At 33.5% G+C, this 26,707-nt stretch overlaps 3 protein-coding genes across 5 annotated transcripts; 2 read left to right on the forward strand and 1 right to left on the reverse strand.

Moving 5' to 3' along the window:
• The first annotated feature begins 706 nt into the window (after positions 1-706).
• On the forward strand, positions 707-2,822 carry LOC126771641 (guanine nucleotide-binding protein subunit beta-like protein). 2 transcript variants are annotated; one of them, XM_050491643.1, is made up of 5 exons: positions 707-906; positions 1,195-1,403; positions 1,907-2,113; positions 2,217-2,468; positions 2,565-2,822. In XM_050491643.1, the coding sequence occupies exons 1-5, from the start codon at positions 798-800 to the stop codon at positions 2,745-2,747; spliced, it is 960 nt and encodes a 319-aa protein (XP_050347600.1). In that variant the 5' UTR covers positions 707-797; the 3' UTR covers positions 2,748-2,822. The 2 variants fall into 2 exon arrangements, 1 of the variants encoding a protein (XP_050347600.1); XR_007669554.1 differs by lacking the exons at positions 2,217-2,468; positions 2,565-2,822 and having other exon boundaries at positions 1,195-1,572.
• A 679-nt stretch (positions 2,823-3,501) lies between these two features.
• LOC126771629 (diphosphomevalonate decarboxylase) lies at positions 3,502-4,844 on the reverse strand. Its single transcript, XM_050491627.1, has one exon. It carries the CDS (start codon positions 4,695-4,697, stop codon positions 3,546-3,548), a length of 1,152 nt encoding a protein of 383 aa, XP_050347584.1. The 5' UTR covers positions 4,698-4,844; the 3' UTR covers positions 3,502-3,545.
• A 735-nt stretch (positions 4,845-5,579) lies between these two features.
• LOC126771613 (actin-binding protein WASF3) lies at positions 5,580-24,971 on the forward strand. Of its 2 annotated transcripts, none has more exons than XM_050491595.1 (10): positions 5,580-5,774; positions 20,396-20,555; positions 21,174-21,325; positions 21,629-21,897; positions 22,309-22,486; positions 23,230-23,361; positions 23,552-23,702; positions 23,954-24,078; positions 24,394-24,600; positions 24,739-24,971. In XM_050491595.1, exons 2-10 carry the CDS (start codon positions 20,434-20,436, stop codon positions 24,930-24,932), a joined length of 1,530 nt encoding a protein of 509 aa, XP_050347552.1. In that variant the 5' UTR covers positions 5,580-5,774; positions 20,396-20,433; the 3' UTR covers positions 24,933-24,971. The 2 variants fall into 2 exon arrangements, with proteins under 2 accessions (XP_050347552.1, XP_050347553.1); XM_050491596.1 differs by lacking the exon at positions 5,580-5,774 and adding an exon at positions 19,932-19,987.
• Positions 24,972-26,707: the final 1,736 nt, after the last annotated feature.

Raw genomic sequence — 26,707 nt, forward strand, 5'->3', positions numbered from 1 at the left:
CACTAAACATAATGTAGTACATAGGTGTGTGGGCTTGAGTGCTTTCTATTTCTACACTCTAATAGGCAAATCCCACACAGCTGCACCAATCAACTGTGTTTGGAGACAACAGAACAAAGGCACTCCGAGATAATTACTACCGAGAATTTATTAACAGAAAAATCAAGTCACTATCGGCCCGGACCAGACTGAGCCTAGGATCACTGGGATCTGCTTTTACCTACATTCGACCAATAAGACAATGAGTAGATTATTATAATTGCTATAAATTGATGATTATCTTTAAAATTATTATACTTACGTTTATCGCAGTAAAAGGTACAGGTTTCGTCATCTGTGGTGATTGCGATTTATCTATAATAAAATCCATTTAATAGAGTACTTATATAAAAAGTGCTGTAATTTAAATATGCTTCTCAAAAATTCTTATTTTGTAATAAATGACAACCTCATTTGCCATTCATACTTTTTTTTAGATTTCGACCCTCCAACAAATGATACACATTGCACAACAAAATTTACCAACAACATATTAACAATGCAAACATGTATACTTTACTAAAAATGTTAATTATAAAAACTTAAAAATACTATATTGTCGAAATTTACTATAAATAGGAAATATGTAGTGTAATGGGTACTTTATTTCGAATCATTCTCAATCATTTATTATCTGTACTTACCAGTCATTCACTCATTCATTCTTATGTTATAACCTTCAACACCGGGTCTGTTTCTTTCTTTTATCGTCAGCTTGGTGCGTCGCATAGGGGGTCTTAGATTCTCCCAAATTAAAAATGACTGAGACCTTAAAACTTAGAGGGACTCTTTGTGGTCACAATGGGTGGGTTACCCAAATTGCAACCAACCCTAAATATCCGGACATGATTTTGTCATCTTCTCGAGGTAAGATATTATCACAATAATGTAAAATATGTGCGTGCTATTTGTAACCTTTACATCTTAATCGCTTACCATCTTAAAAACTACATACGTATTTTGAGAGATTGCAATGTTGTATTATAACTGAAGATTATATGTTAGAAAGGCTATGAATATTTTTACGGATATGATGAATTAAACTTTGCCACGCGATACCTGAGCGGCAAGCGGATATGGGGCTGATCAATACCTTAGTTTGCCTTACATGTGTTTTCTTTTAAACGAAATCTCAGCCTTATTTATCGTTTTCAGACAAAACACTTATTGTATGGAAGTTGACTCGTGACGAGACAAACTACGGTGTACCGCAGAAGCGTCTGTACGGACACTCCCACTTCATCTCTGATGTGGTCCTGTCCAGTGACGGCAACTACGCTCTGTCAGGTTCCTGGGACAAAACTCTTCGTCTCTGGGATCTCGCAGCCGGAAAAACTACCAGGCGTTTTGAAGACCATACTAAGGTGTGACAGAACTCTTAATTTGGTAGGATTAGTGCCGATGCGCGGCAGAAGATAATAGTTTTAAGCGCCTTTGCGAGGCAGAAGACAGTGCCTGTGCGAGGTTGAATTGTGTGTATGTGCCTTTGCGAGGCGGAAGACTTAGGTGGATCTTCATGAGACATTGGTTTCAGTAAGTAATTCTGAAACTGATTTTGGGTAACATGGTATGAATAGAAATGCACTATCCAAAAAATATTTATATATATATATACATTTCATGTGTATTTTTGGCTTTACCTGTTTATAAAATTAATGCCATTGTTGTTTAAAACTGTTAAAATCATCTAGTTTGTAGTACCAGAGAACTTCAATATCATTTAATAATAGTTCTATTTTTTTGCACTTATGAAAATACATTTTTACCATACACACTTAGTCTAACCTGAGTTTAAGGATTGCAGTACTAACTTTTTAGTTTTAAGGCCCCTATCCTAAACTAATTGAAATTTTCTCAATTTGTACAGGATGTCCTGTCAGTGGCATTCTCAGTTGACAACCGCCAGATTGTATCTGGCTCACGGGACAAGACCATCAAGCTGTGGAACACCCTTGCAGAGTGCAAGTATACCATTCAAGATGATGGCCACACCGACTGGGTTTCATGTGTGCGTTTCTCACCTAACCATGCTAACCCTATCATTGTCTCCGCTGGTTGGGACCGTACTGTCAAGGTAAAAGGTCTTTAATTTCTTAATCTAATTTAAGTATACTTTGTGACAAATATTAGCAATTAATTTTAATTAAGAATAGTCATTAAAAAAAATTAATTTGTAGGTATGGCACTTGACCAACTGCAAGTTGAAGATTAACCACTTGGGCCACTCTGGATATTTGAACACAGTGACTGTATCTCCTGATGGCTCACTCTGTGCATCTGGTGGCAAGGACATGAAGGCTATGCTCTGGGATCTGAATGATGGCAAACACCTTCACACCCTCGACCACAATGACATCATCACAGCACTGTGCTTCTCGCCCAACAGATATTGGCTTTGCGCTGCATTTGGGCCCTCTATTAAGATTTGGGTAAGTTCTAAATTTTATTTGATGTAAATTTATTTTAATGAATAATTTATTTTAATATTATATGTATATATTTAATAATTTTCTTTTTTTTTATAGGATCTTGAAAGTAAGGAAATGGTTGAGGAGTTGAAGCCCGAGATTATTAACCAGACACAGACCTCCAAGACAGATCCACCTCAGTGTCTTTCATTGGCATGGTCTACTGATGGTCAAACTCTCTTTGCTGGCTACTCCGACAACATCATAAGAGTCTGGCAGGTTTCAGTCTCTGCACGATAAGATGTTAAATAAGAATGGTTTCATTTATTTTTGTCCTGTTTTAAAAGTATAAAAATAAATGGAATTGACTGACAATAGTGTTTTAATTATGATCTCCATGTATAGCTACTGATAAGGTACTTTTAAATGCAGAGTTATGTATCTGCAATCTATGTATATTTGACCTTTATTATGTAAATAAACTTTTGTGTTATTTTATTAATAAATCTTTATTTCATACTCCATCCTTTAGATATGTTAAGTTGGATCGAGTTAACAATATAATTTAAACCTACAACCATATTTTAAAAAAAGAATTGAATAATACTGATAAAGTTCAAATATTAATAGTTATTGTCGTGTATACATTTTATGATCCTTCACCAAAACTTAAAAAACATTAACACAATTCATAAAACCCATAGCAGAAGACTAATTTTAAAGGTATTATAAAAAATACATGTCGGATTTAAATAATCTATAGATTGAACACTTGTAGTGACAATTGAATGTAAAAGTAAATAATAAGTAAACTATACATAACATTAAATCACAACTTGATGTAATAATCACTACTACAGTAGTAGCATACTACTGTGTGGCCATCATCTTGAAAAAGTACAAAATAGTGTCCAATATTTTCTATAGAATGTAGATTGATCGTAAATAAAATTTAAAATTTGCTAACTGATATATGGGAAAACTAAAACATAGTTTTACACTCAAGTATATTATGTGTTAAAATCTTTGTTAAATTCAAATAAATATGATCCTGTCCAATCATTTATATAATATTTATTTGGAACTGGTTGTTCAATGTTATAGTAAATTTCCTTGGGCATTTAAAAGATGAGACTCATCGGATATAATCTGAGGTCCATCACCAAGTTTAGTATAAATTAAGTATTTCAGTAAATTTGGTTCAAGTGGTTTCATCGGAAATTCCTTAAGTAAATCAATATTTGTTGTAGGAGCATCTAAACCTTTGATAAAATCATCAGAAGTAGTAGGAAACATGTGTTTTATCAATGAAAGGATTTCTGGTACATCCTTCTCTAATAGGTACAAACATGCATTTGGTCCTGCATCAAAAGTATAAGCCACTTTAATTTTTCCACAAAATTCATTATATTTATGTATTATTTCAACAATTTTGTGGGAGACATCCGTCATGTACACACAAGGTGGGTATGAATCAAGGCACACAGCATGAAATTGATTACTATCTTTCATAGTTATTTCTGCAAATGTTGAGAAATCTTTGTCTTTTATAGCTTCACAAATTTGTTTTACTCGTGTAGGTGCAGACACTTCAACCCTGTATTTGAGCAGTTCTGATGTCTCCACGGAACAACTCATTCCTTTTACTGAACTTATGTGTTTTTTTGTATCTGCTACAACAAGTATTAAAACTCTCATTTCTTTCCAATGAGAAGAATCGGCTATTTGAGTTGCTATTGAATCACTTCCGTCAGCTTTGACCCCTGCATGCCATCTTACGAATCCACCATATACACTTCTGCAAGCACTGCCAGATCCCACACGGGCAATTTTGCTGACATCAGTTTTTACTTTATACAATCTAGCTAAGGCTGTTACTAAACAAGCATACCCTGCAGCTGAAGATGCTAAACCGGCGGCGGTTGGAAAATTATTTACGGAGCAAATACGAACATTCCATGATAAAAATTCTTCATTAACACTTTGTTGTTCACTCGCTATTGCTTTTATTGCATTGAGGCAATTTTGTAATCGTTGATTGGAAAACGAAGTCTGAATGCCATTTAGCCATATTTCATTTTCTAAGATATCTAAACGAGCGCATACAGAAGTTTTAGCGCACATAACACTTGTATCCAATGTAGCACTAACGGAATCGTTTAACGGTAATATTAATTCCTCATCACGTTTTCCCCAATATTTTATCATTGCTATATTAACAGGGGCTATAGCTGTAATAATATCACTCATTTTAAAATAAAAATATAAATACTTTTCAAATGATAATAATTGCCGCGCAACTACCAATAAGACTACGTAGAAATTACGAAGTATGACAATTGACAAAAATCTACAGTGGATTTGCTTTTTACGAAATCAGTTCCGGAAGTTCGGAACCTTTGCCGTTAAAATCTGACGTCGAGTCGAACTGACAGCGTCAAATGACACCCAGTGCTGCCATTTGATAACACTTGTTATTTTTTGTGCGTAAAAGTTGTAAAACACCTAAATCCCTCGGAGCTGAAATTTGTAATTTAAAGTAAATGTAGTTTTATTAATTACTTTCACTGTAACTGGCACGTATTTTATTGTAATTTGTATGTTCGCGTATAGTCTCTCACCTCATAATAAATAAATTATTAAAAATAAAATAAATAATACCAATCAAAATTAAAAAACCCCACATTTACATTATATAAATATTTTTATCATTATTTATATTACAGTGTAATACGTAAATAAATCAAGTATATTTCATTATAATCTTAATAAAGATCTTTGACAGAAACATTCTTAATACATTGAACAAATATCGAAAATGCTAAATTGAATAATTTAGTTGAAATATATAAATAAATTTTTAACATTGGCATTATGTCTTCATGTTGTATGAAATATTTTTTAGAAATATTATTTACTTTGTAACAAGATGTATTTTAGATTCTAGACTATTGTTTTATTATAGTTTGTTAAGATTTTTTATAACTGTAAAATATTCATTTAATTATTTTTTATAAAAACAGTTTTAGAAATTAAATAGAAAATAAAGGTAGTTGTGGTAGTAACAAGAGAGGGGAATATAGACAGTGTTGTCAGATAATAACAAGCATTTTTTTCAGTGTGAAACATCAACGCTGCCATTTTCGTTTTGTGGCACGGTTATAGCGGCAGACTTATTGAAATATATTGAAAATATCATTTATTTATTTATAATATCAGTGCAGTAAGTTATAAATATTGTGTCCTTATGCAAGTGAAAATTATTTGAGACGTTTTTAACAGTGAAATATTATATCGAGTAATTGTTGACTTCCTTGGGTGGATCGGGTGAGTACATCTTGCATCAATATTTCCTTTATTTTCCGTAAAAATGGTTTTATCTAAAAACTGATTAATTCGGCGGAACTGAATTTTCCTCTGCCATATAATCTATAATTCAAATATTGAGTAAGTTGGTGAAGATATGACTGAGCAATGTTCTGAAGAAATGGGCGTTGTGATTCGAAGGGTTCATAATATCGTCACACACGTCGCAAAGGTTTTAGGACGTCGTTTTGTTAAAAAAATATATAGTGTAAATATTTCTTAAATGAAATATACATATATTTTTTATACTTGTTATTATATTTTTAATTTTACATGCAGGCATTAACTATTATTAAGGAACTTTAAAATAATAGAATTTTTATTATAACTATATTTCGAACAGATTTCTTATTGGCTGAATTATATAAGCACTAAATATGTTTCAATCAGAGCATAGTTCTTAACTAAATGTAAGTTAATAAGTGAACAATCAAAATTTTTTAAATAACACATTAGTATAGACTTACAACAGCTTTTGTATAAGTCCTATTGGAATTTGAATTAGTCTATGCGATGTACATTAATTTTCCAAATGTACTTTATCAAAATAATGAATATAATTTGCCTATATTGCGTATTTGTGAAGTTTCATTTTCTGTCCACTAAGTATTAATATTACTGACGGTATTGTTTAGAATTGTTAATATTTTTATTGTCTGACAGAAAAAAAACCCAATGATCATAGCTGGAAAGCGGCTCTTAGTACTCATCAAAAATCCATATAATGAGGATATAACCAATTAAGATTATTTCATATAAAAAAAAACTTTTTCATTACTTCTGACATTTTATGAAAACTGAAGGACTTATTAACTTTGTATGATGTCATGGAATTATACAATTGTTTTGTTATCTTTCAATTAGTATGTAATTATTAATTTTAATTATTCTCCATTATAGCCCTTTATTAGAGAGATTGATCATGTAATTAAATGGCCGCATAAGTATTTCTTATCATGTGTATTCTTTTATTTGTATCTACATTAGAGTAATCACAGGCAAACAGGACATTTGGCAGTTTAACTGTGTAAGGATTTGTTTATGTTTATGTCGGTGCCAAGCAATGGTTAAAGGTGGAAACTTACCATCAAGTGGTAGACTTTTACTTGCTCATTTGCACTCTTAACTAAAAAAGAGTATAAATATTTAATATTATAAATAAAAATTCAATATTCAAATAAGTACTCCTATATGAAGACGAAAGTGAAAGAGCAATAAAGTTTAACTGTCTCTCATTAAACAACATAAATGTAACTTTCCCAAATCAAAAGATATTAGACAATATTTCTATTTATACAATTGATATTTGCAAATTTTTTTTTTCATATCATTGTATAAAATTGTATGTTTATGTACAGCTATTTCTGCCACCAAGCATATGAAGTACAATAGCTTAAGTAAGGGCCTGTTAATGTCCCACGGTTCTATCGTTGAACATCTTTCCTCTTATATAGGAACATAAACACAAAAATAAAACTTTAAACATATCTACTTACTTATTTATCTGAATTTAAATGAATAATTAACATCACTTCATCATGGGGTGTGTTTATTTTATGATTCATCAGACCAATAAATTTCCCTAAGGGGTTAAAGGGATTTGATTTTAATAGCATTTGTTTTAAAGGCTATTTTCATTATACAGTTGGTTCCATTACCAGTTCTTTTCCCCCATTTCAATGAATGTCTTTTGTTTTTATTGTAGTTTAGCTCATTTATTTATTTGTGTAATTGTGTGTTCAATGTTGAGTGCACTGATTATGAAAGTAAAATTAAGTATGAAATGATATAATACTAGTTTTCGCATGCGGCTTTGCCCACATGTGAGGGGGGATGTCTTAGGTACCCAATGTCCTTTTTTTACCCCGGACAAGGTGTATTAAAAATGTCATGATTATTGTTTGAATAGTTAAGATGTGAAAGTGTAACAAACTAACAAACTCTTTTTTTTATAATATTGGTAAGAATTATTATTTTAGGTATAAAAATATTAATAAATAATATATTTTTATAAAATGTACATTTACGTATTATATATATACACCAGTTTTTACATATAATATGTAGCTAAATAAAAGTGATAGCAATGTTAATTTTAGCATTTTAATTTATTGTAATGAGAACTTCTTGATTATTATCATTTTCTTTGAGGCAAAACCACATACATCCCTCTTAATTTGTTTATTTTTATAATGCAAAAATAACTTATTTCCTATAGCGATATTTTCGATATCCTGAATATAAGGTATATTATTTTTGTATGACAATTAATGCCGATTTCATTATACAGAACCCAAATACTAGCTGCTATATATATATGCTGTGACTACTAATATCTTGCATGTGAGAGAAAACATGTCGAATAAAATTAGTTCGCCAATTAAAAAATACGAGACATAACAGTTATAAAACGCGCCCGTTTGAATCGGGTTGCGTGTCATATGACTATTTGTAAATTAAAATTTCTATCAATCAACAATCATGAATGAGGACATTGGAATTAAGCGTCCCTGTATCGCCCTATGTAAGGGTAGTTTCACAATAAGATAATGTATGTGTAGCTTAATTAAAGGAACAAACGATACTCCTAGACTTTACTCGTTTGGTATCTCTAGCACAATTAAGAAAGCCAGACATGACGCTCGGCCCTCCCAGCTATTCTATCTTGTATATCAATATTATATAACTTTCTGCTTAACAGGAAAGGTCTTTGTCAAACTAGTGGCATATTTACGGCCAGCTACTTTCGCTTATTTAACATTTTGCATTTGTTAAAAAAAAAAAAATAGATTTAAATAGAACAAATTAGTTCCAAAATTGAATTGAAGTCTGATCTGATCTGACGTAAGAAAAAACTACAACGTTGTACCTAATTAGGTGTTGATAGACCTGTGTCTTAAACGGATGCATTTCCTAATATACGATACGGACTAGTTCTTCACTTCCATAAAATAATTAAAACATATAATTTAATATAAGATTTTATTACGAGTGGTGAAAAGAATATATTCGCTTGCAAAACTTTTATGTGCAGTTACTTTCATGAGAGAGAAAAAAAATATTTCCGAGCTTGCGAATGGTTAATGTAAAAATGCAGGTTGAGTTCGCAATATTCGACGCAGTGTCGAAACATTTTAATATAAATCAATTTTTACAAGGATGGACACCGATCTAAGTGCATTTAACGTAACAAATGAATAGTATGTAATATAATCTTTAGTAACTAAGGTAAACGTTTTTAAATCATTTGTATGTATCGAACTAACGCGGTCATTTCTCGTCGGCATTGGATAGAAAATTTCTTCACGTGTTTCTCGCTGTAGCTACACAACAGAGACATGGCGATTCGATTATCGAAGGAAAGCAACGAAAGTTGTAATCTCTAATGTCGTTCTCAATGGTTACTCTACATAACGTTGAAAAAGATAGCGCAAAACGTAGAAATTGACCCACATTGTGGTAGGATTTATTCTACGCTAGATATATAGATATTTTTATTACCTATGTAACTTGATTATCGGAAAAGAGTAACTTGTTTAACAAAATAATAATTAATAATTAATTAATAGTTTAATTAGTAATTTGTTTTGTTTTCTTTAACAAAGAAATTTGGCAACTCCTTTCTTTGTCGCACTACCAAAAAATGGAATTCCTTACCAGCTCACGTGTTCCCCTCCTCTTACAACCCGGGTTCCTTCAAACGAGGCGTGAAGAGGCATCTTGCGGGCCGGCAAGGCGGGGACGGCTAGTACAGAACATTCTTCCCGACTGTACTGGCCGTCGTCGCTTTTGGACTCAACTACCACTTACCATCAGGTGGAGTAGAGTCATTTGCCATCTCGGGGCATATATAAAAAAAAAAAAAACTTGTGATTTTTTTTTCGGCTCTTCTCGGTAGAATCTATATACCGAATCGGTGTTTATTTATTTAATCATGTAAAATGACGATTCAAAAGTGCTCGCACGCGCCTACTTGAAGTATATTTTGATGGATTTTATTTTATGAACTGATCGATATTTGCTGTATCTTATAAAAATATATATACGGTGGACTTGTTTTATTGAATTCAATGTACATTTTTTATGAATTGAACGTTGAACCAGAGTTAACAACGGATGTGTCAAATTTATTTAACCCACACGTATGTATCATCGATTTTATTGGCTGCAAGCGTGAGTATATAATACTGGTATATAATATAATGATTATAATCCAAATTACGGTAATTTTACTCACTATCTATTGGATATTACCGTATATAGGACGAATGGTAGACGTTAATAATTTAAAAAAAGCGATTCGTTAATGTACTTAATACAATGTTAGACTCATAGTATATAAAACGTCTGAATTGTATATATTGATACTTATGTATATTATGGTTAAGGCAATTGTAGGTCACAATAATGACTAGGCAGGTTAGCTTGATCAGCGTCCAATGTTGTAGACAATTTCGTTTTGAAAAAAAATATAGTTTTTCTTTTTGTGTAGTGTTAGCCGTCTTTTTAAGAAGTCTCGTTACATTATCTTCGTTACATACTAACTATAAGTAAGTTACGTGGTTTAGTACGGCTTATAAAATGAATCGCCTGACATTTAATAATTATGTCATCACCAAGTTCATAGAAACATGACGTAAGTTTAACGTTTCTCAAAACAAAATGCAATCGTCGTAGTTAATTTGATAGTTTTTTAAAGATATTTTTCGTATATAATAAATATTTATGAAGTGAAAGTATTAACTAGTATTACTCGTAGGATTACAAGTGTTAGATCGTTAATACGCGTTACGATGAATATTAAATGTTAAAATAAACGTTTTATTTTATTCATAATGATGTAACGACTGATTATATATTTCACTATAATTTCGAAACTATACATTTTTTTATAGTTTTTTTTAAAGTACTTAAGTATTAGCTAAAAAAACCAATAGCTACTAAATACACGTTTACTAGAGCGTGATATAAATGGCGTTTGTTATTTGGCATTTAATGAAATGCTAAAGATCTAACCTTGACCGAAAGCCTTTAATATATTAACGCACATAATCACAGTCCAGGCTTTAGTTTTATATAAATTTATTGACATTATATTAAAAGCTAATTGAAAACAAATTTCCTGCGATTTGATCGGTCTGTAGTCTTAGTTTTAATATACAATTGTTATGTTTCAGATGCTAAAGGAGTTAGGATTCATGATTTTTTTTTCTTTTTTTTTTTTAAATATATAAGCTAGCGCTTGACTGTTATCACATCTGATGGAAAGTGATGATACAGTCTAAGATGGAGTGCGCTTGCCTAGAAGATGCCTATTCACTCTAGACTTCAAGGTACCCATATTGTAGGTGGTGGGAAAAACGGAGGTCGGGAGGGTATTCCAGATCTTAGCGGTGCGTATCAGAAACGAGGAAGCAAATCTTTACTTTAATTTATTCTTAATATATTCAATCGAGGTGTTTAATACTTTTTTGTGTAAAGTTAAACTACGAACGCACGCTTTAAAATGTAACGCTTTAATACAGTAACAGTATAAGACCTTTATTGTTATTCTCCCTAAAACTGTATATACAGTTTTTAGTTCATATTTAGTTCTCTTCTTAGTAATCGTAATTTGTGTTATATTTCGTATGATATATGATTTCGTTTCAGACGAAATTCGTTCATGCAAAGCAGTTGTTTTTAAAGAACGTTTGATTTAAATTCTATGTGAATCCAACCAATTGTTTATTATGTAAAGCGTCAGATGAATTTGGCTTTTAGCGTGATGTTTAACAAATTAATAAAGTTAATTTCATTAAGTTGATATTATCGATCGAGCTGTTCTTAAATTTTTTTTTTCATTCACAAGTTATTTTAGTAGCTCAAATAAATCGACGAATATGCAAAAGTACATAAGATACGAATAAGTTTACGTAAATTGTGAACGATAGTGTGTGCAAAAGGATCAAAATAAAATTAACTTAATAGAAAATTTGTAATTTATTTTAATGAAATATTACGTAATTATACATTTTTATGTAATTATATATAATGATATTATTTACTGTATAAGGTCTGTTTTACGATACAACGATTGCTTGTGCACGAATAGATAAAACGGCAAAACTATTATCGAAAGTAACTATTTGTGAAGCCTTGACATATCATATAAAACCATATTGCCTTTTGGTAACTCACGATTGACGCCGGCTTGTATATTTGCTTACTATAAATATACCCGCAATGTATTTTGCGTATCGTGCATAAAAATGACGATAAAGTTAATTGAATAATACCCGGGAATCCCCAAATTGATAATAAACTATCCTATTTATAGTCCAAAGATATACAAAATTAAAACAAATTTTGACGTTAATACCATATATTTCTAAACATCGATAAATATTTTAATTATTATATTTATTATTAACTACTGACTGCATTAGAAACATAAGTTCTAACTTAAAAAAAATAGCTTAGTAATAGGTATGTAGTCAACGACCATATTAATTTTATGTGATTTTATAGTTTTAAAGGCTAAAAATAATATTTACATATTATACTGGATAATAGTGGTACGTATTAGGTGACTTATATCAGTATATTTTAAAAAGTAAAATGTTCCAATGTTACATGTAGAAACGTTGCATTCTAATTCGACCTCAAATTTTTCTCTTATTTAACCCGAAGGTGTAAATAAAATATTGTCTAGCTGATCCATCGGCAAAAACGAAAGAATAAAGTGCTTAAAAAAAGATAATGCCATCTCTCTCTACCTGTCCTGATCTTACTTAAGTAAGAAAAGGTGGTGAATATTTAGAAGCGTTATGGTGTCTGCCAGCGGCATAAACCATGCAAATCATGTGTCTAGTAATTATCGCCTCAAGGTAAATGAGAGTACTCCTCTACATTGCCCGTTTTTACTTTAAATGTAATGGACATTTCTAAGAATATAACAATCTTTCTATATAATACATTCAGTACATTATGTAAACAAATGTCATTGACCCTAATTGTGAGAACATTACTTTAACACTATTACGACACCCACGCGTTATATGGATGATATCATAGTAATGCTTTATTATTAATTACAAATAACGGAATCGTCAATGTCGAAATGACAATTCTATTCTGAAGCCTAAACTTCAAGGGATCAAAATTTGAGACATGTTTTTGGAATTTGTACAAAACGTTTATTTAAAGAATTGTATTAAGTTTTCTACGAACTTTTTGTTATTATTAGGATCAATAAAGCAGATGGCAATTGCTTCTAAAATTTCTAATACTAAAATAATAGTGATAACGAAATTGTTTAGATTCTATGTATTTGCCAACGCATTGAAATTCACCCAGTCGAGCACCGCAGTTGAAAAGAAAATGTTTCATGATAGAAGAATTGATAGAATAATCGATTAGATTAAATGTAAAGAACGACTTTGACAAATATTCATTCCGCTGTTCAATGTTAGCTAACGTCAAAATCGAAGTTTTGTAGTGTTGTTTGAAATCTGCTTACAGAAACAAGAATCGGAATATCTTTATAACAGTCTGTGAATGTCCCACTGCTGGGCTAAGGCCTCCTCTCCCTTTTTTGAGGAGAAGGTTTGGAGCTTATTCCACAATAAGCTCCAATCTTTATAAATTAAATGTTACAACTCAAATATTACAATAGGAAAATGGTTATTTTTACAACAAAAAAACATGTGTATTGTATATTATTTAATAGTTTCATGAACGTATAGTTAGTTAAGTTACAAAACAGGATAATCTTATCGAGTACAGGATGAGAATGGTTTGTGTTGCATAAAAATAATTGCTGTGAAACGTAGTTGTGTATTTTCGCTCATACGCTTTGTATTATTAAAAACTTGTCAAAATATATATACAGTAAAAATGTAGAGTATATATATTTTTAGTATGTAAATCCATCCCAGACTCGTGTGTGTCTAGTATGTGGAATTTCTTAAGTATGTTTTAGTGAAACTCCTTTTTAAGATTTTCCGTACTCTCTGGATTTATGTGAGATAAAGGGATATGTTCTTTGTCTGTAATTATGTTCTTTTACATATATTTTTTATGTTACTTCACGCTCGAATGTAATCATTGTGTAGGATACAAGTGGATTGTGATTGTCAATTGGACGTAATTAAATATATATGATTTGGTCAAAGTGAAATCATCTCATGTCGTATTTACGCTTTAAAGCCGAGATGGCCCAGTGGTAAGAACGCTTGAATCTTAACCGATGATCGTGGGTTCAAACCCGGGCAAGCACCACTGAATTTTCATGTGCTTAATTTGTGATTATAATTCATCTCGTGCTTTACGGTGAAGGAAAACATCGTGAGGAAACCTGCATGTGTCTAATTTCACTGAAATTCTGCCACATGTGAATTCTACCAACCCGCATTGGAGCAGCGTGGTGGAATAAGCTCCAAACCTTCTCATCAAAAAGAGGAGAGGAGGCCTTTAGCCCAGCAGTGGGACATTCACAGGCTGTTACGGTTACGGTAAATATATATATATATTATAATTACGTGGTTATTATACCAGACTCAGTTTCTTATACGAAAAAGCGTCTTCTCGAATGCTCATTTTGTATAACAGCTCATTTCGTTCTTTGCGTTAAAGGAGAACATCTTAGGGAAAAGACGTGTTTCAAAATATATACTGAAATAATCCGCAATGGAGCTGAATGAAGTTAAAAAATATTTTTTCTTAACAGAAATGATATTGTACATATATTTCTACATATATAGAAGTTAAATGAACCAGTTAGTACAGGCATACATAAGATACATGACATCTTAGACACCATGATTAGCAGCGTATTATTGGTGTTAGGAATGGCTAGTACCTCTTCGAGTGTCCAGTGTCTTTATGAGTTGGTTGCCGACATGAAAAAACAAACAAACAAAACATATATTTCATATAAACGTTATATTAGTATGAAGTGTGATAATAATGAAGTGAAGCTATGTGTGAACAAATTTAACTTGCCATGTTTCATGAATAAATGCATCTCTTACTTAATTATTCAACGTCTTCACTAGTCTTTGTCTTTATCTAGCCGACATATATTTAAAAAAAAATTCTACATTAAACGTGTCATGAATCACCTTCACGATAATACAATTGCCTCGGCCCTAGCATTTGACATTTACAATCTTAAAGTTAATGCCTGTTTTCGTTTAGAAATTAATTTTGAACGCATAATTATTGCTAAGATTACATTTTTAATTACAACATGACCCTAAAAAATAAATGTTAAACGTTTTTTACCTTTACCACTTATAGATAGTAATGTCGATTAATTTTATTGATAAAGTTTAGTAATATATTAATTACAAATTCCAGGACCTTAATAGTAAAATCATATTGAAAGGTCTTATGATTATATTAACCTGTATAAGGATATGTATTCGAGCTCATTGAATATCAAACAGTTTTAAGTACGATTAGTACTTTGGATATCAAACATATACCAACAACTCGTTATACCATCTCTAGAGGACAGGAAGAAGGCCTTTGTCCAGCTGCGGGACTTTTACTGCTCGTTACCTTACTTTATATACGTATTATATAATTAGGTAAATGTGTTGTGAGGTTAAGTAAATAGAGTCCCAAATAATATCACAATGACTACAATGGAACTAATAAAATAGATTTTTGAAGATATAAGTGTGATTGTAAAGTAAATAATCCTTCATAAGTGCTTTAAAAATATTCCATTTGTGATATTTGGTTAATAGAAGAATATATATATGAAAAGGTTATATAGCATATCATATTATATAAATAACGCTTTATATTCTGTCCCCTAAAAGGCCCCTTAAAAATACCAGATAAAAAAGACGCTTTATATTCTTAAACCCAGTTAGAACACTTTCACTTTTTCAATTAATAACGCGATAGACACCTCCATGATCAAATATTTGCTGTGAGCAGAGTCTTAAAACAAGCTAATTCAGTTGCGAAACAGTTTACACTGATCACCGGATTAATGGTAGCACTTTAGCCACCTACAGTGCTGACTAATACATGCAGGTCTAGCGTGTACGATGTTCCAACTTATTAATGAATAGCAAAACCCGCCAGACGTCTTACCAGTAAACATATATTTAATTAATTTTTGACTTAACCGTTACCTACGTACATACGTACGTCGTTGACTTTTTTGTGGGTCTTTTTAAACTTTTCTATAGGTAGCATTCATTTATCTCTCACCGTTAAGGCTGCGTTCGTTAGAAACGAATTCGCTTGGACGTTTTTCGTTCGGTCTATACGAAAAATACTTTTACTTAAACGTGATATACATAGTGTAATTTATAGTACAGGCTATCAATTCATTCAAACGTTTTTTTTTAAATCATATTAGTAGTTTAAGAGATTATCACGTACATCCAATTATAGGCAGGGATTGAGATCTCTTAAAATTTAATGGATGAAGTAAATTTGTAATATAGTGTCTCTAGAGTTTATGCTAGCACGTCTGGATACCTAGTCTGGCCGTCAAACGGCAATTCTTTGTGTTGTTGTTTCGGCCTGAAAGGTGAGTGATCTGGCATCATAACAGGCTCCTGACGGCGCATTAACGGTGTAAGAAATATCTATCATGACAGGCAGTCGATGTGGAGAAAATCTAAATTATTTAATAGTTTTTATAATACATGGTCGGTGGCGATTTAATTTATTATAATGCAGATAAACGTAAACGTAATCAAATTATTAACGTAAAACGTTACTAAATTATTTTACTAATTTTTGTCAAGCAACTAAACAGTGTTACCTTGTCCGTGTGCATATCTGTAATTGGTACATATATAAAATATTCGTTACTTTTTATTGTATCCAATTCACAGAGTTTAATATATGTACCGTAAATGTTCCAAAAATTATAATAAACGTAGACATCTCCCTTATTATGAAAATTAAAATATACGCTCTCTTATATTTGATTTTTTGTAGAATAGTATTTTTTTCAATGCCAGTCTTCAATGAATTAGTAATAAACCTATTTTCTTCTCCAATTAAGCGTGAAGTCAATGTTACGTGTACGACAATAGCTCCAAGAATCTTTTTTCTTTTTTTATAAAAACCGGGAAAGCAAATGACTCCACCTGATGGTAAGTGGTAGTGTAGTCCAAATCTGCGATTGTAACATTCAACTCTAAGATGTTTGTGTTCAAACCGCTTGGTTCTCGACTGAAGAGTCACGGTAGCATTTATTTTGATATATTAATAATATATCAAAATAAATACTATAAGTCTCAAGTTCTGTGAATTATTACCATTTTCTATTATTTAATAAACTTTCTTATTCTTAATAAATATGCATAGGATTATGTAGCTAATACTTTCTGATTTATTCGATGTTTATCTGCCTTTCGTTTATAATTCAATTTTGTCACGTTATGTGTTATGTATCAACATTAACATTAATAACCTTTACCAATAGAGATTTTAGTAACGTAAGGAAGTTATGTTTAAGAGTATATAAGAAAGGTAATATCGAGCAAATTTTGTACACATAAATTCCTGAAGAGAAAATTTACAGCCTTTCCTCTTGAATGCATAAACTAGGTTACTACTTCTAAAGTGGAACACGGTTCTTTTTTTTTTCGCTAACGATCCTTTTTGCGTCCGCCTTTCTTTGACAACTAAAAGCAATACGTTTAGGGCGCAAATGGACAACCCTCGGGCCTTAAATACTGAAAATATTTCTACTAACTGCATTAATTATATGATATGGTTCTTTACACTTGTGTATGATAATTTTATGGTTCTGATTATTATTATAATCTTTTTTTGGTTTTTGAAATTCATCACATACTTCGTCGTTACAGGAAAATATCGTGAAACAACCTGTGTGTTTCAAAACCTCAAAAGGAGAGGAGGAGGCTTTAACCCAACTGTTATTTTACTTTACTAATTTCACCTACGAGTATCCTCTAACGAGACCACATGTATGTTTATAACAAAAAATAAAGGACTCTGAAAAATGTGTTTCTTCAGACGCCTAGGGGGTCGACGCCCAATGAATACTTAATGTAACTTCTATGAGTGTTCCACCAGCGTTTCTGCCGTCTGGTTATCAATAATATATAACATTGGACATCAGTAACACTATCCATTGGTTAATATTTAAAGTGGAGTAAGAAGTACAGGTACATTAAACACCCAAATGTGAAATGTGCGTAAGACATGTTATCATCATCAGAAATTTATCTTCAAGTATATTATAAAAGTGCTTAGATGTTTTCGTGCCGATATATTCCATAATTCAAATAAACAAAATGTCTGCTCGTCGTGCGACAAACATTGATATTTTAATAGAAAAACCAATAATGATATCCGTCGTAGGAATAGTGAAACTAAATAATTTAAATGCTAATTTTCACTTCCACTCGGCATGAACATTTCACGCGCACTGAACATCGTGGTTTAGACTCACTAAATTGCTAAATTGCTAGGAACTAACTGGTGACGGTAATGGCCGAGCCGGGAAATCGTCTAGCGTAAATTATTGAATTTACTTATCGCAGGAAGCAATCGACTTATCAGTAACGATCTACGATCATGTCCCACTGCTGGGCTTAGTTTTCACGAACGGTGAAGTTAAAGTTTCCTCGCGAAGTTTTACTTAAATGCCGATAGCGAGATGAATTATTATAAATAAACACAGAAAAATTCAGTGACGCTTGTCTGGGTTTCAACCCGTAATTATGGGTTAAAACACATGTGTTGTTCTCTTAATTAACTGATATTTGTTTATAGATATCTAGTCGTCATAAATAGAGAAGAATATAGTTTATAACACTTTCTATCTCACTCACTAGTACTTTTAATATGCTAATTAAATATTAAAATTATTTCAAAGCGTGTATTAAATATAAGGTACAATATTCTTTTTTTTTTTTATAGAATAGGAAGGTGGACGAGCATATGGGCCACCTGATGGTAAGTGGTCACCAAACGCCCTTAGACATTGGCATTGTAAGAAATGTCAACCATCGCTTATAGCCAATGCGCCACCAACCTTGGGAACTAAGATTTTATGTCCCTTGTGCCTTTAATTACACTGGCTCACTCACCCTTCAAACCGAAACACAACAATATCAAGTATTGCTCTTTTGCGGTAGAATATCTGATGAGTGGGTGGTACCCACCCAGACGAGCTTGCACAAGGCCCTACCACCAGTAAATATACATAGTATGATATACATCGATGCTAAGATATACGATAATTTATTTATTTCATTTTAAATAATACACCGAGTACTGAGTTTCTTGTTGGCTTTACTCGGTAGAGTCTGTATTCCAAATCGATGGTAGCTTCAAATTTCGTTATTTCAAATGACGCATTGTCGTAGTAAATCTATATATAATATGTCCACTATATGTATTATAAACCGAATCAAAGATGCAGGAAGTACATAGCAATTAACGGATTTGTGTTTACGAGTATCTTATGCTAATTCGCCTCCGCTATGCACGATAGTTCCGGCAAGACCGCTAGTGTAATTAAACGATACCTGGACTAAACTCCTTATGATCTATTATTCGGACAGTGCTCGTTATTCGTTAAGATAATGTATACTGTTTTATCGTAATGTATTGCGTTAATTAATAATTTAGATTAATTAATTTTTCTATCGAATATTTATTTTTTGGTGAGCTCATTTCTAATTCAATATACATATACCGTGTGGAAAATCCAAGTTAATCCAATTTTATTCTTTATAACAAGGCAGTGTCTCCTGATCTTAAGTGACTACCGCCGCCCATGGACATTTGCAGAAGCTGCCAAGGGTTACCAGCCTGGAATGGAATCTGTTTAGCCGACTCTTGAATAGTCACGGCATAAAACTTGCTGCGCTGAAGCGCTACCTTGCGGCAAGTTACAACAAAATAGATAGTATAGAAACAATCTCAATGATTTTTCATGGAAAAGACATACATATGATTATATCGACCAATTAAATGAGATGGGCTAAGAAAACAAACATATTTCAAAAATATATTAAAATTTTTATTAACTTTTTGTTAATACCGACCTAATCCTAATCGAGGATTAGCGGGACTCGCTATACTACAATGTAGAATGTTTTTCTTTTTCGTTACATGAAGAAATAATGAGCACAAGATGCTAACGACACAATGAATAAAGCTGTACATAGATATTGCAGGTATTTGCACTTAACTTATACTTTGCGTATGTCGCTTATAACTGTTTGTAGCATTATGTTATGATTACAATCCTCGTACGGTTCATTGCACGAAGCTAATGGTCAAATTGTATATTAGTATTGTGTATCTCAGCTGATAACGGATGTTTATCGATAAAAAATTGCATATCTAAAAGCAAATGGACGCCTTTACCTAAAGCGATAAATTTACCTGTAGAAGTTTTTTTAATCATATTTTTACCAATTTACGCACCTAATATGAGTTTTTCTTTTAATTGTATAAATTGATTTTGAAAATTGTTTTATTTATTAGGTGTAATTTTAAAATAATTATAATACTAATTCGCCATATTTATTAAGACTAAATCAGTGGTTTCATCATTTCAAATAATGTTTTTTGTCCGTCAGTGATGCACACGAGGTAGCCGGCACCGAAGCGCGCAGCCATGCCGCTGCCGAAGCGCTGCGTGGAGCCGGTGCACGTGTCGCGCGGGACCGTGCCCGAGCGCCTCGACGTGCCGTCCGAGCTGGAGGCAGTCACGAACGGAACACTTGCCAACACTGTCAGGTAACTATGGAAACGTTGATAAACACATGAAATTAAATCCAATGCCACTGTCTAGTCAATAATATTTGTTATACTTAATGCCAGTGTGCCTATCTATGCATTTGTATGGAATAAAACAGCGCCGTATAGTGACAATAATCGGAATTCCATAAAAATCGCAGTTAAAATCAACGCTATCGAATAAGTTAAAAAACTCGCCTAATAACATAAATAACAGAGTTAATAGCACACAATTGTTTTTTTTTTTCTTTTTTTTTTGGAATCTGTATTTTCATTTACTAGATGTTTCGCAGTAGACTCTTCGCTCAAACACTCGAGACTTTAAATTTTACTATTGATTTTTATTTACATTATTGGAAAGGCATTTAATGTGCCATTTTAGTAATATCTGTATATCATAAATATTAAATCTATGCTTATTTATAACATACTTAGTGAAATTTTATGACAAGCAACCACTTAATGATATTAGTAAAGGTCTTTAATAGGTAAATAAATAGTTAAAAATTGAGAAAATTTTATGTCGCAAATTAATAGAATTTCAATCTCTTGTTTTAACTGATACTAAAAAAATATGTTCATGGAATAACTAATAAACTATTTATGTATGTATTACAGACAGCTTTCGTCTCTGTCCAAACATGCTGAGGATATGTTCGGCGAATTGACGCGGGAGGCAACTAGCCTGGCGGAAAGGACAAATGTACTGCAAGCCCGAATCGATAGGCTTGCTATAAAGGTCACACAGCTGGATTCTGGTGTAGAAGAAGGTTAATATTTGTAAATAAGAAATTCGTAAGAAATTAAAATCTTAAAAGGACAAATCACATCATCAATCTATATATGGAGAAGATGATAGAGTAGCTCCCTTTTATTTTTATTTTTTTGCTTACTAACCTACCGAGCAGCCAATAGCAGCGCCTGGTGGTAAGTGTTTGCCCATAAACATCTGACAACACTGGTAACACCGATCTTTTAAATCGATTATAGAATGAGTGTTTTATGTATATCATAAAAATTAAAGCTTTGGTAAATATATATAAAAAGCTGTAATTCTTTTGGTCTATTTCCAGTTTCTCTGCAAGACATCCAAATGAGGAAGGCGTTCCGTTCGTCTCGAACATTCCAGCAACAGCTGTTCTCTCGAACTACGATGCCGTCTGCGATGCTCGCGACGTACGCTCGCTGCGACCGTCCGCCGCCTCTCGAGCGACTCAACGAATTCCGAGATGACGGCCGAGATGCTAGAAAGTTCTACACTGATCCGGATTACTTCTTCGAGCTGTGGCGTAGGGAGATGCTGCAAGACACCGAGAGGATTCAGCACGATCGAGGGAAGAAGGTAAATACTTGTATGATATTTGTTACATTATCTAACATTTTTCATAAACTAAAACTGTCATCAGATACATGGTGGTCTAAATTATTTATATTCTATGTTCATTGTAAATAAAAACAGAGTTCTTAATATTATTCTCATTTTAAACAATAAAATGTACTTAACCATATTATTAATAGTTTGCGGTACCAATTCAAGTTTAAAAAAGAACTCAGACTGTAAATTTACAAACCAGTGTGTGCATATATTTTGCGTGTGTATAGTAAGTTTTATTTATGACCCCTGTGATTAAATCTACCTTAAGAGGTAGTTTCTTTTAAAATTGAATTCAAACAATCCTTTGTTTATATTGGATATACAAGTGTAAGCGACTAAGACATGAAACCTACATAAAGTGTTTGTGTGTGTTCACAGGTCCGTCAGCCACGCAGCGGTGGTGCGGACGGTCGCGGCACGAGGCGTGTTCGCGTCCCGCATTCGACGCGCGACCGGCAGAAGGCAGAGGTGGTGACGCGCGGAGAACATATCATGGCGCCTAATCAGCTGAGGCGGTACAACATCGAACAGTACCGACCGGACCCGCTCTATCAGAGTATGTATATTGAAAAATACACAAGATTGTAAAGCGTATGTCTAGCTAGGAAAACGCAGAATTGGTTACTACGCCCAAGGAATCTTATTTAAAAAAAGAGATAGATATATATTGTACATTCGAGGCTAATATCCAAAAAAAAAAATCCTGCTATAATATATTGCTGCTAATGTATATTTTCAAACTTCTGTAATATTATAATTTTTTACGTAAATACAAAATAATAAAGATTTTTTTAGAAAGTAGAACAAATGAAATGGAATAATTCTCAGGCCTGCTCCGCTGCTGAGGGCCAAAGAATATTTTTAAGTAAAATATAAGCCTAATTTTACCATTTACTAAATCATTTAAAAAATTTAAAATTAATTGTGCTAAAACGGCATAAGCTTAACATTACTACTATCAACGCATAAAATTACGCAAAAAGACATTTTTTATATACAACAACACCACCCCAATAACTGTTCATTGTTTTTATTCTAATTAACAAAACTAAGGGCTATTGGCTCTTTGAGCACCAGGCCACAGAATTATATAAAATAGACCAATTTGTGTTCAAATTACTTGTTAACAAAAAGCAAAAAACAAAAATCACGCTCAATACGTGTATATAGTGTACGGGCAAACTAAAAATGTCCCACCACTAGCAGATACTCTTATATTTGATGTAAATATGTTCGGTCACAATGCACCAGAATGAAAAAACCACGAACTGAGAACTAATGAAATAATTAATTTCTCAGCAACAACAATGACAGATGGTGTATATAGAGCACCTCAAAGCCGACCGGCGTCGTCTCAGCCTGCGCGACCAAACTCCATCGAAATTGAGAACCAGCAAAATAGGACACCCAGGCTCACTGGAAATGGACATGGTAACGAATTATCAAATTATATCCGATGTTTACACTTGTGCTTATTATTTTTATATTGAATGATAAGTTGTAGTTTTTGCAGAAAATTTCATATGCAATATTAAGGAACCAATAAACAGCTACATACAGCTTTTTGCATGTTTTCATAATTCATATTATAATTTATTCTATTCATATCTAAATGTTACAGTTATGGGAGAGGAAAGCCCATATGGACCTATAGAGCCGATATACGGAGGCAGTATCGCGGGCACTCCGCGCAGGGCTAGACCCTCTATTCCTCCGCCTGCGCCCCCGGCACCATTGCAGCCGGACACGCCACCACACCATACGCCTACAAGGTATATACATCGATTTAACTACTATAAACTAGTTTTGAATATTAAATTGTACGGCTATATAAAAACTAAAAATATATTTTTATAATATAATTATAATTTGTGCCTTTTCAGCTATGTATGTCTAGTGTAGAATCTATTACATACATTTTAATTACTTAAACCCAGTTAGCGTCAGCGTTACACTGAGTTTCTAAAATAAAATCATATAGATTTTCTCTATTCTTTAAAATTCTAATAATATTTATCCCTAGGTCTGCGTTGCCACCGCCACCGCCGCCGCCTGAAGGTACTTCTCCTCCACCCGTGCTTAATGGCGCTTCGCCCCCGCATCGCACGGCGCTGGATGCACATCTGGATCAGATGCACGCCGTCATTGGTCAGTTTTATTTCACGTTTATTCGCGTCCAATATGCTTATTAACTTTTTTTTTAAATACCCCATTATAAACAATTATTACATAGCTAACAAATATATTACAAGATTATACAATAATTCTCTTTTATGTAATACTTAATAAGGAAATTAGTGTGAAATAATTTCTATTATATTTATAATTTAAAGGTGTGCTTCAGATTTTCGAATTGTCAAAAAAAATCAAAAAACGTTCATAAGAGCTTACTTAAATAGAGGATAAATTTCTTTTTGTTCATATAGTATGTGTATACTGATTAAAAAAAATACTTTGTTCTAGGCATGATGTCATCCGAGGATTTGCCACCACGCGCACCTACGCCTCCTCCTGCACCTCCAGCTCCTCCACCGCCAGAAGATGAGCACCGCCCTCGGCCTCCGTCGCCGGCCTCACTGCTACGGGGTGCCTCTGCCCTTAAGCCGCCGCGCCCCGCTGCCGATCCTGCGCCTGATCCCCGTTCAGACTTACTCAAAGCTATACGTGAAGGTAAACATTCACATTCACTTAAATATCAATGAAGTAACTGAAAAATTTAAATCAGCCATACAGCTATGTATCCATTCAACCTGGACTTGTTATATTAAATAAAAATATATTTTCATTCTATTTTATAATCTATTACAGGTATTAAACTACGTAAAGTGGAGAAGCGATGTGAGGAGAACACTGGCAAATACGATACGCTTCGCGGGGTGCCAGCGCTACACGATGTAGCGTCCATTCTCGCGCGACGTGTTGCCGTCGAGCAGAGCGACACCAGCTCCGGCAACGACACCGACTCGGACGACTCCGACCAGTGGACCGATTCCCGCGCGTGACGTCGCGCCTCGCCGCGCCGACACTCGCGCGACCACACCCACGCCGATACCGACAACAAGCCCAATCCAACCCTCCCGGCTGAACCGCAACCTGTCGTCGAAAAAAATGAAGAACACGCCCTACCAATCCACGTCAATATTGAAATTAAACATCCACCAATGACTCAAAATGACATCACGCATTCTTCTGATAAAGATGAATGCTATGTAAGGAACTCTTCCTTCCTCAGCCGTGACATCGAGGCCCAAAAGGCAAAGGTCGAGTCGTTGACTAAATCAGAATCGCCGCCTAAAAGCAGTCCGCCCAGAAATGTTTCGGCGCCACCGAGGAAAAGTAGTCTCATTAAGGAAACGACATCACCGCCTAAAGATGTCTCACCGCCGAAGAATTCAATCTCGCCACCAAAGAAAGTCTTATCGCCACCTCAAACGCAGATACTTTCGTCTCAACCTAACACAAACGTATCATCTATAATAAATAAAGTAAATACAGTTCCTTTAAAAAATGATTTTATTAAACAACCACAAAAAAGTGAGGTTACATCTCCACCCAGCAAAAAGGAAGTTACATCTGTAACACTTAAAAAGATAATATCTCCACCTTTAAACAGAGAAGTGAGTGCTTCACAGAACAAACACGATGTTACTTCGCCACCACCTATTAAACCGGTGTCGTCTCCTATAAATGCTTTCAAGTCAGTAAGTAAGGTTGCAGCAAAACCTGAAGATAGTTCATTAGCAAAGATCAAAAAAGAAACTGTCCTGGCCAAGGAAGCACCTATCAAAACTGAAAAACTTTCGTTAACATTGAGTAACGACATTTCGGATAAAATTATTAATAATGAAACACTTAATACAAACAAAAATGAAGATGGAGACAGTAGTAAAATAGGAAAAAACAATGATAAAACTGGGGAATCTAATGGTGTTGGAGACAAAATAAGAAAATTTGAGAAGGCAGCAGAAGATGCTAGCGTTAATGCGGGAAGGTTATCGCGACCAGGATCAGTGCGCGGACGCTCGCGCACGGAAAGACTTGGATCTGAGAGTAAAGAAGATTTACCACCCCCAGCCACGCCTTTTAAAGATCATGTGTTTTTTGATTTAGGAAGTACTGATAAAAATAGCGCAGAATCCCATGTCACTAATAATGCAGAAACATTTGAAAGACAACAGAGTTTAACTAAAGGATTGGTGAATTCCGCAGCTGCAAAATGGCAGCGTAACGACAGTGCTTCTTTCGATGAAAAAATACAAAAGCCTGAGCCACAGAAAATTATCAAACCAGAATTTAAACCGATGCCATCTCCTGTCGATGTCACCATACGTTCACCTAGTCTTGGTACAAAATTACCTGATCAGTTCCCATCGCACGGTACAGCTTTTCGAAACGTGGCTTCCCCCGACACCGCCCGTTCAAACTTGCATAAATTCAACGAAGATGTAAATACTCAAAATAATTTTAAGACATGTAAAGTTAAACCTAAGGAAAAGTATTCTGTGAGCAAGGGATCCAGCTACTTTACCAGGGGATCAGAGGAAATTTGGCTCGTGAAGAAAAAAGACATAGAAGAAATCGAGGAGCGTGTTTTAGATTCGTTTCGGCGAGCGGGAGGGAATCTCTGCATGCGCAGCGAATCTATGCGACCTTCATCTGATAGCGGACAAAGTACTGCTTTCACACACGCAACGATGGGACGCACAAAGCGGCAAATGTACGCTAGAAGCGAATCTTTAGACCCGCAGTGGGCCGGTGCGCGCGCTCAAACTTTAAA

This window comes from Nymphalis io, chromosome 11 (genome assembly GCF_905147045.1).
Source record: "Nymphalis io chromosome 11, ilAglIoxx1.1, whole genome shotgun sequence".
Lineage (NCBI taxonomy): Eukaryota > Metazoa > Arthropoda > Insecta > Lepidoptera > Nymphalidae > Nymphalis > Nymphalis io.

Excerpts from the sequence above, each read along its gene's own strand:
- LOC126771641 (XM_050491643.1), top strand. The coding sequence starts at position 798 with ATGACTGAGACCTTAAAACTTAGAGGGACTCTTTGTGGTCACAATGGG. Across the intron at positions 1,404-1,906 it reads GTTTTGAAGACCATACTAAG|GATGTCCTGTCAGTGGCATT; the intron begins GTGTGACAGAAC and ends CAATTTGTACAG. Across the intron at positions 2,469-2,564 it reads GGCCCTCTATTAAGATTTGG|GATCTTGAAAGTAAGGAAAT; the intron begins GTAAGTTCTAAA and ends TTTTTTTTATAG.
- LOC126771629 (XM_050491627.1), bottom strand. The coding sequence starts at position 4,697 with ATGAGTGATATTATTACAGCTATAGCCCCTGTTAATATAGCAATGATA.
- LOC126771613 (XM_050491595.1), top strand. The coding sequence starts at position 20,434 with ATGCCGCTGCCGAAGCGCTGCGTGGAGCCGGTGCACGTGTCGCGCGGG. Across the intron at positions 21,898-22,308 it reads AGCACGATCGAGGGAAGAAG|GTCCGTCAGCCACGCAGCGG; the intron begins GTAAATACTTGT and ends GTGTGTTCACAG. Across the intron at positions 23,703-23,953 it reads CCACACCATACGCCTACAAG|GTCTGCGTTGCCACCGCCAC; the intron begins GTATATACATCG and ends ATTTATCCCTAG.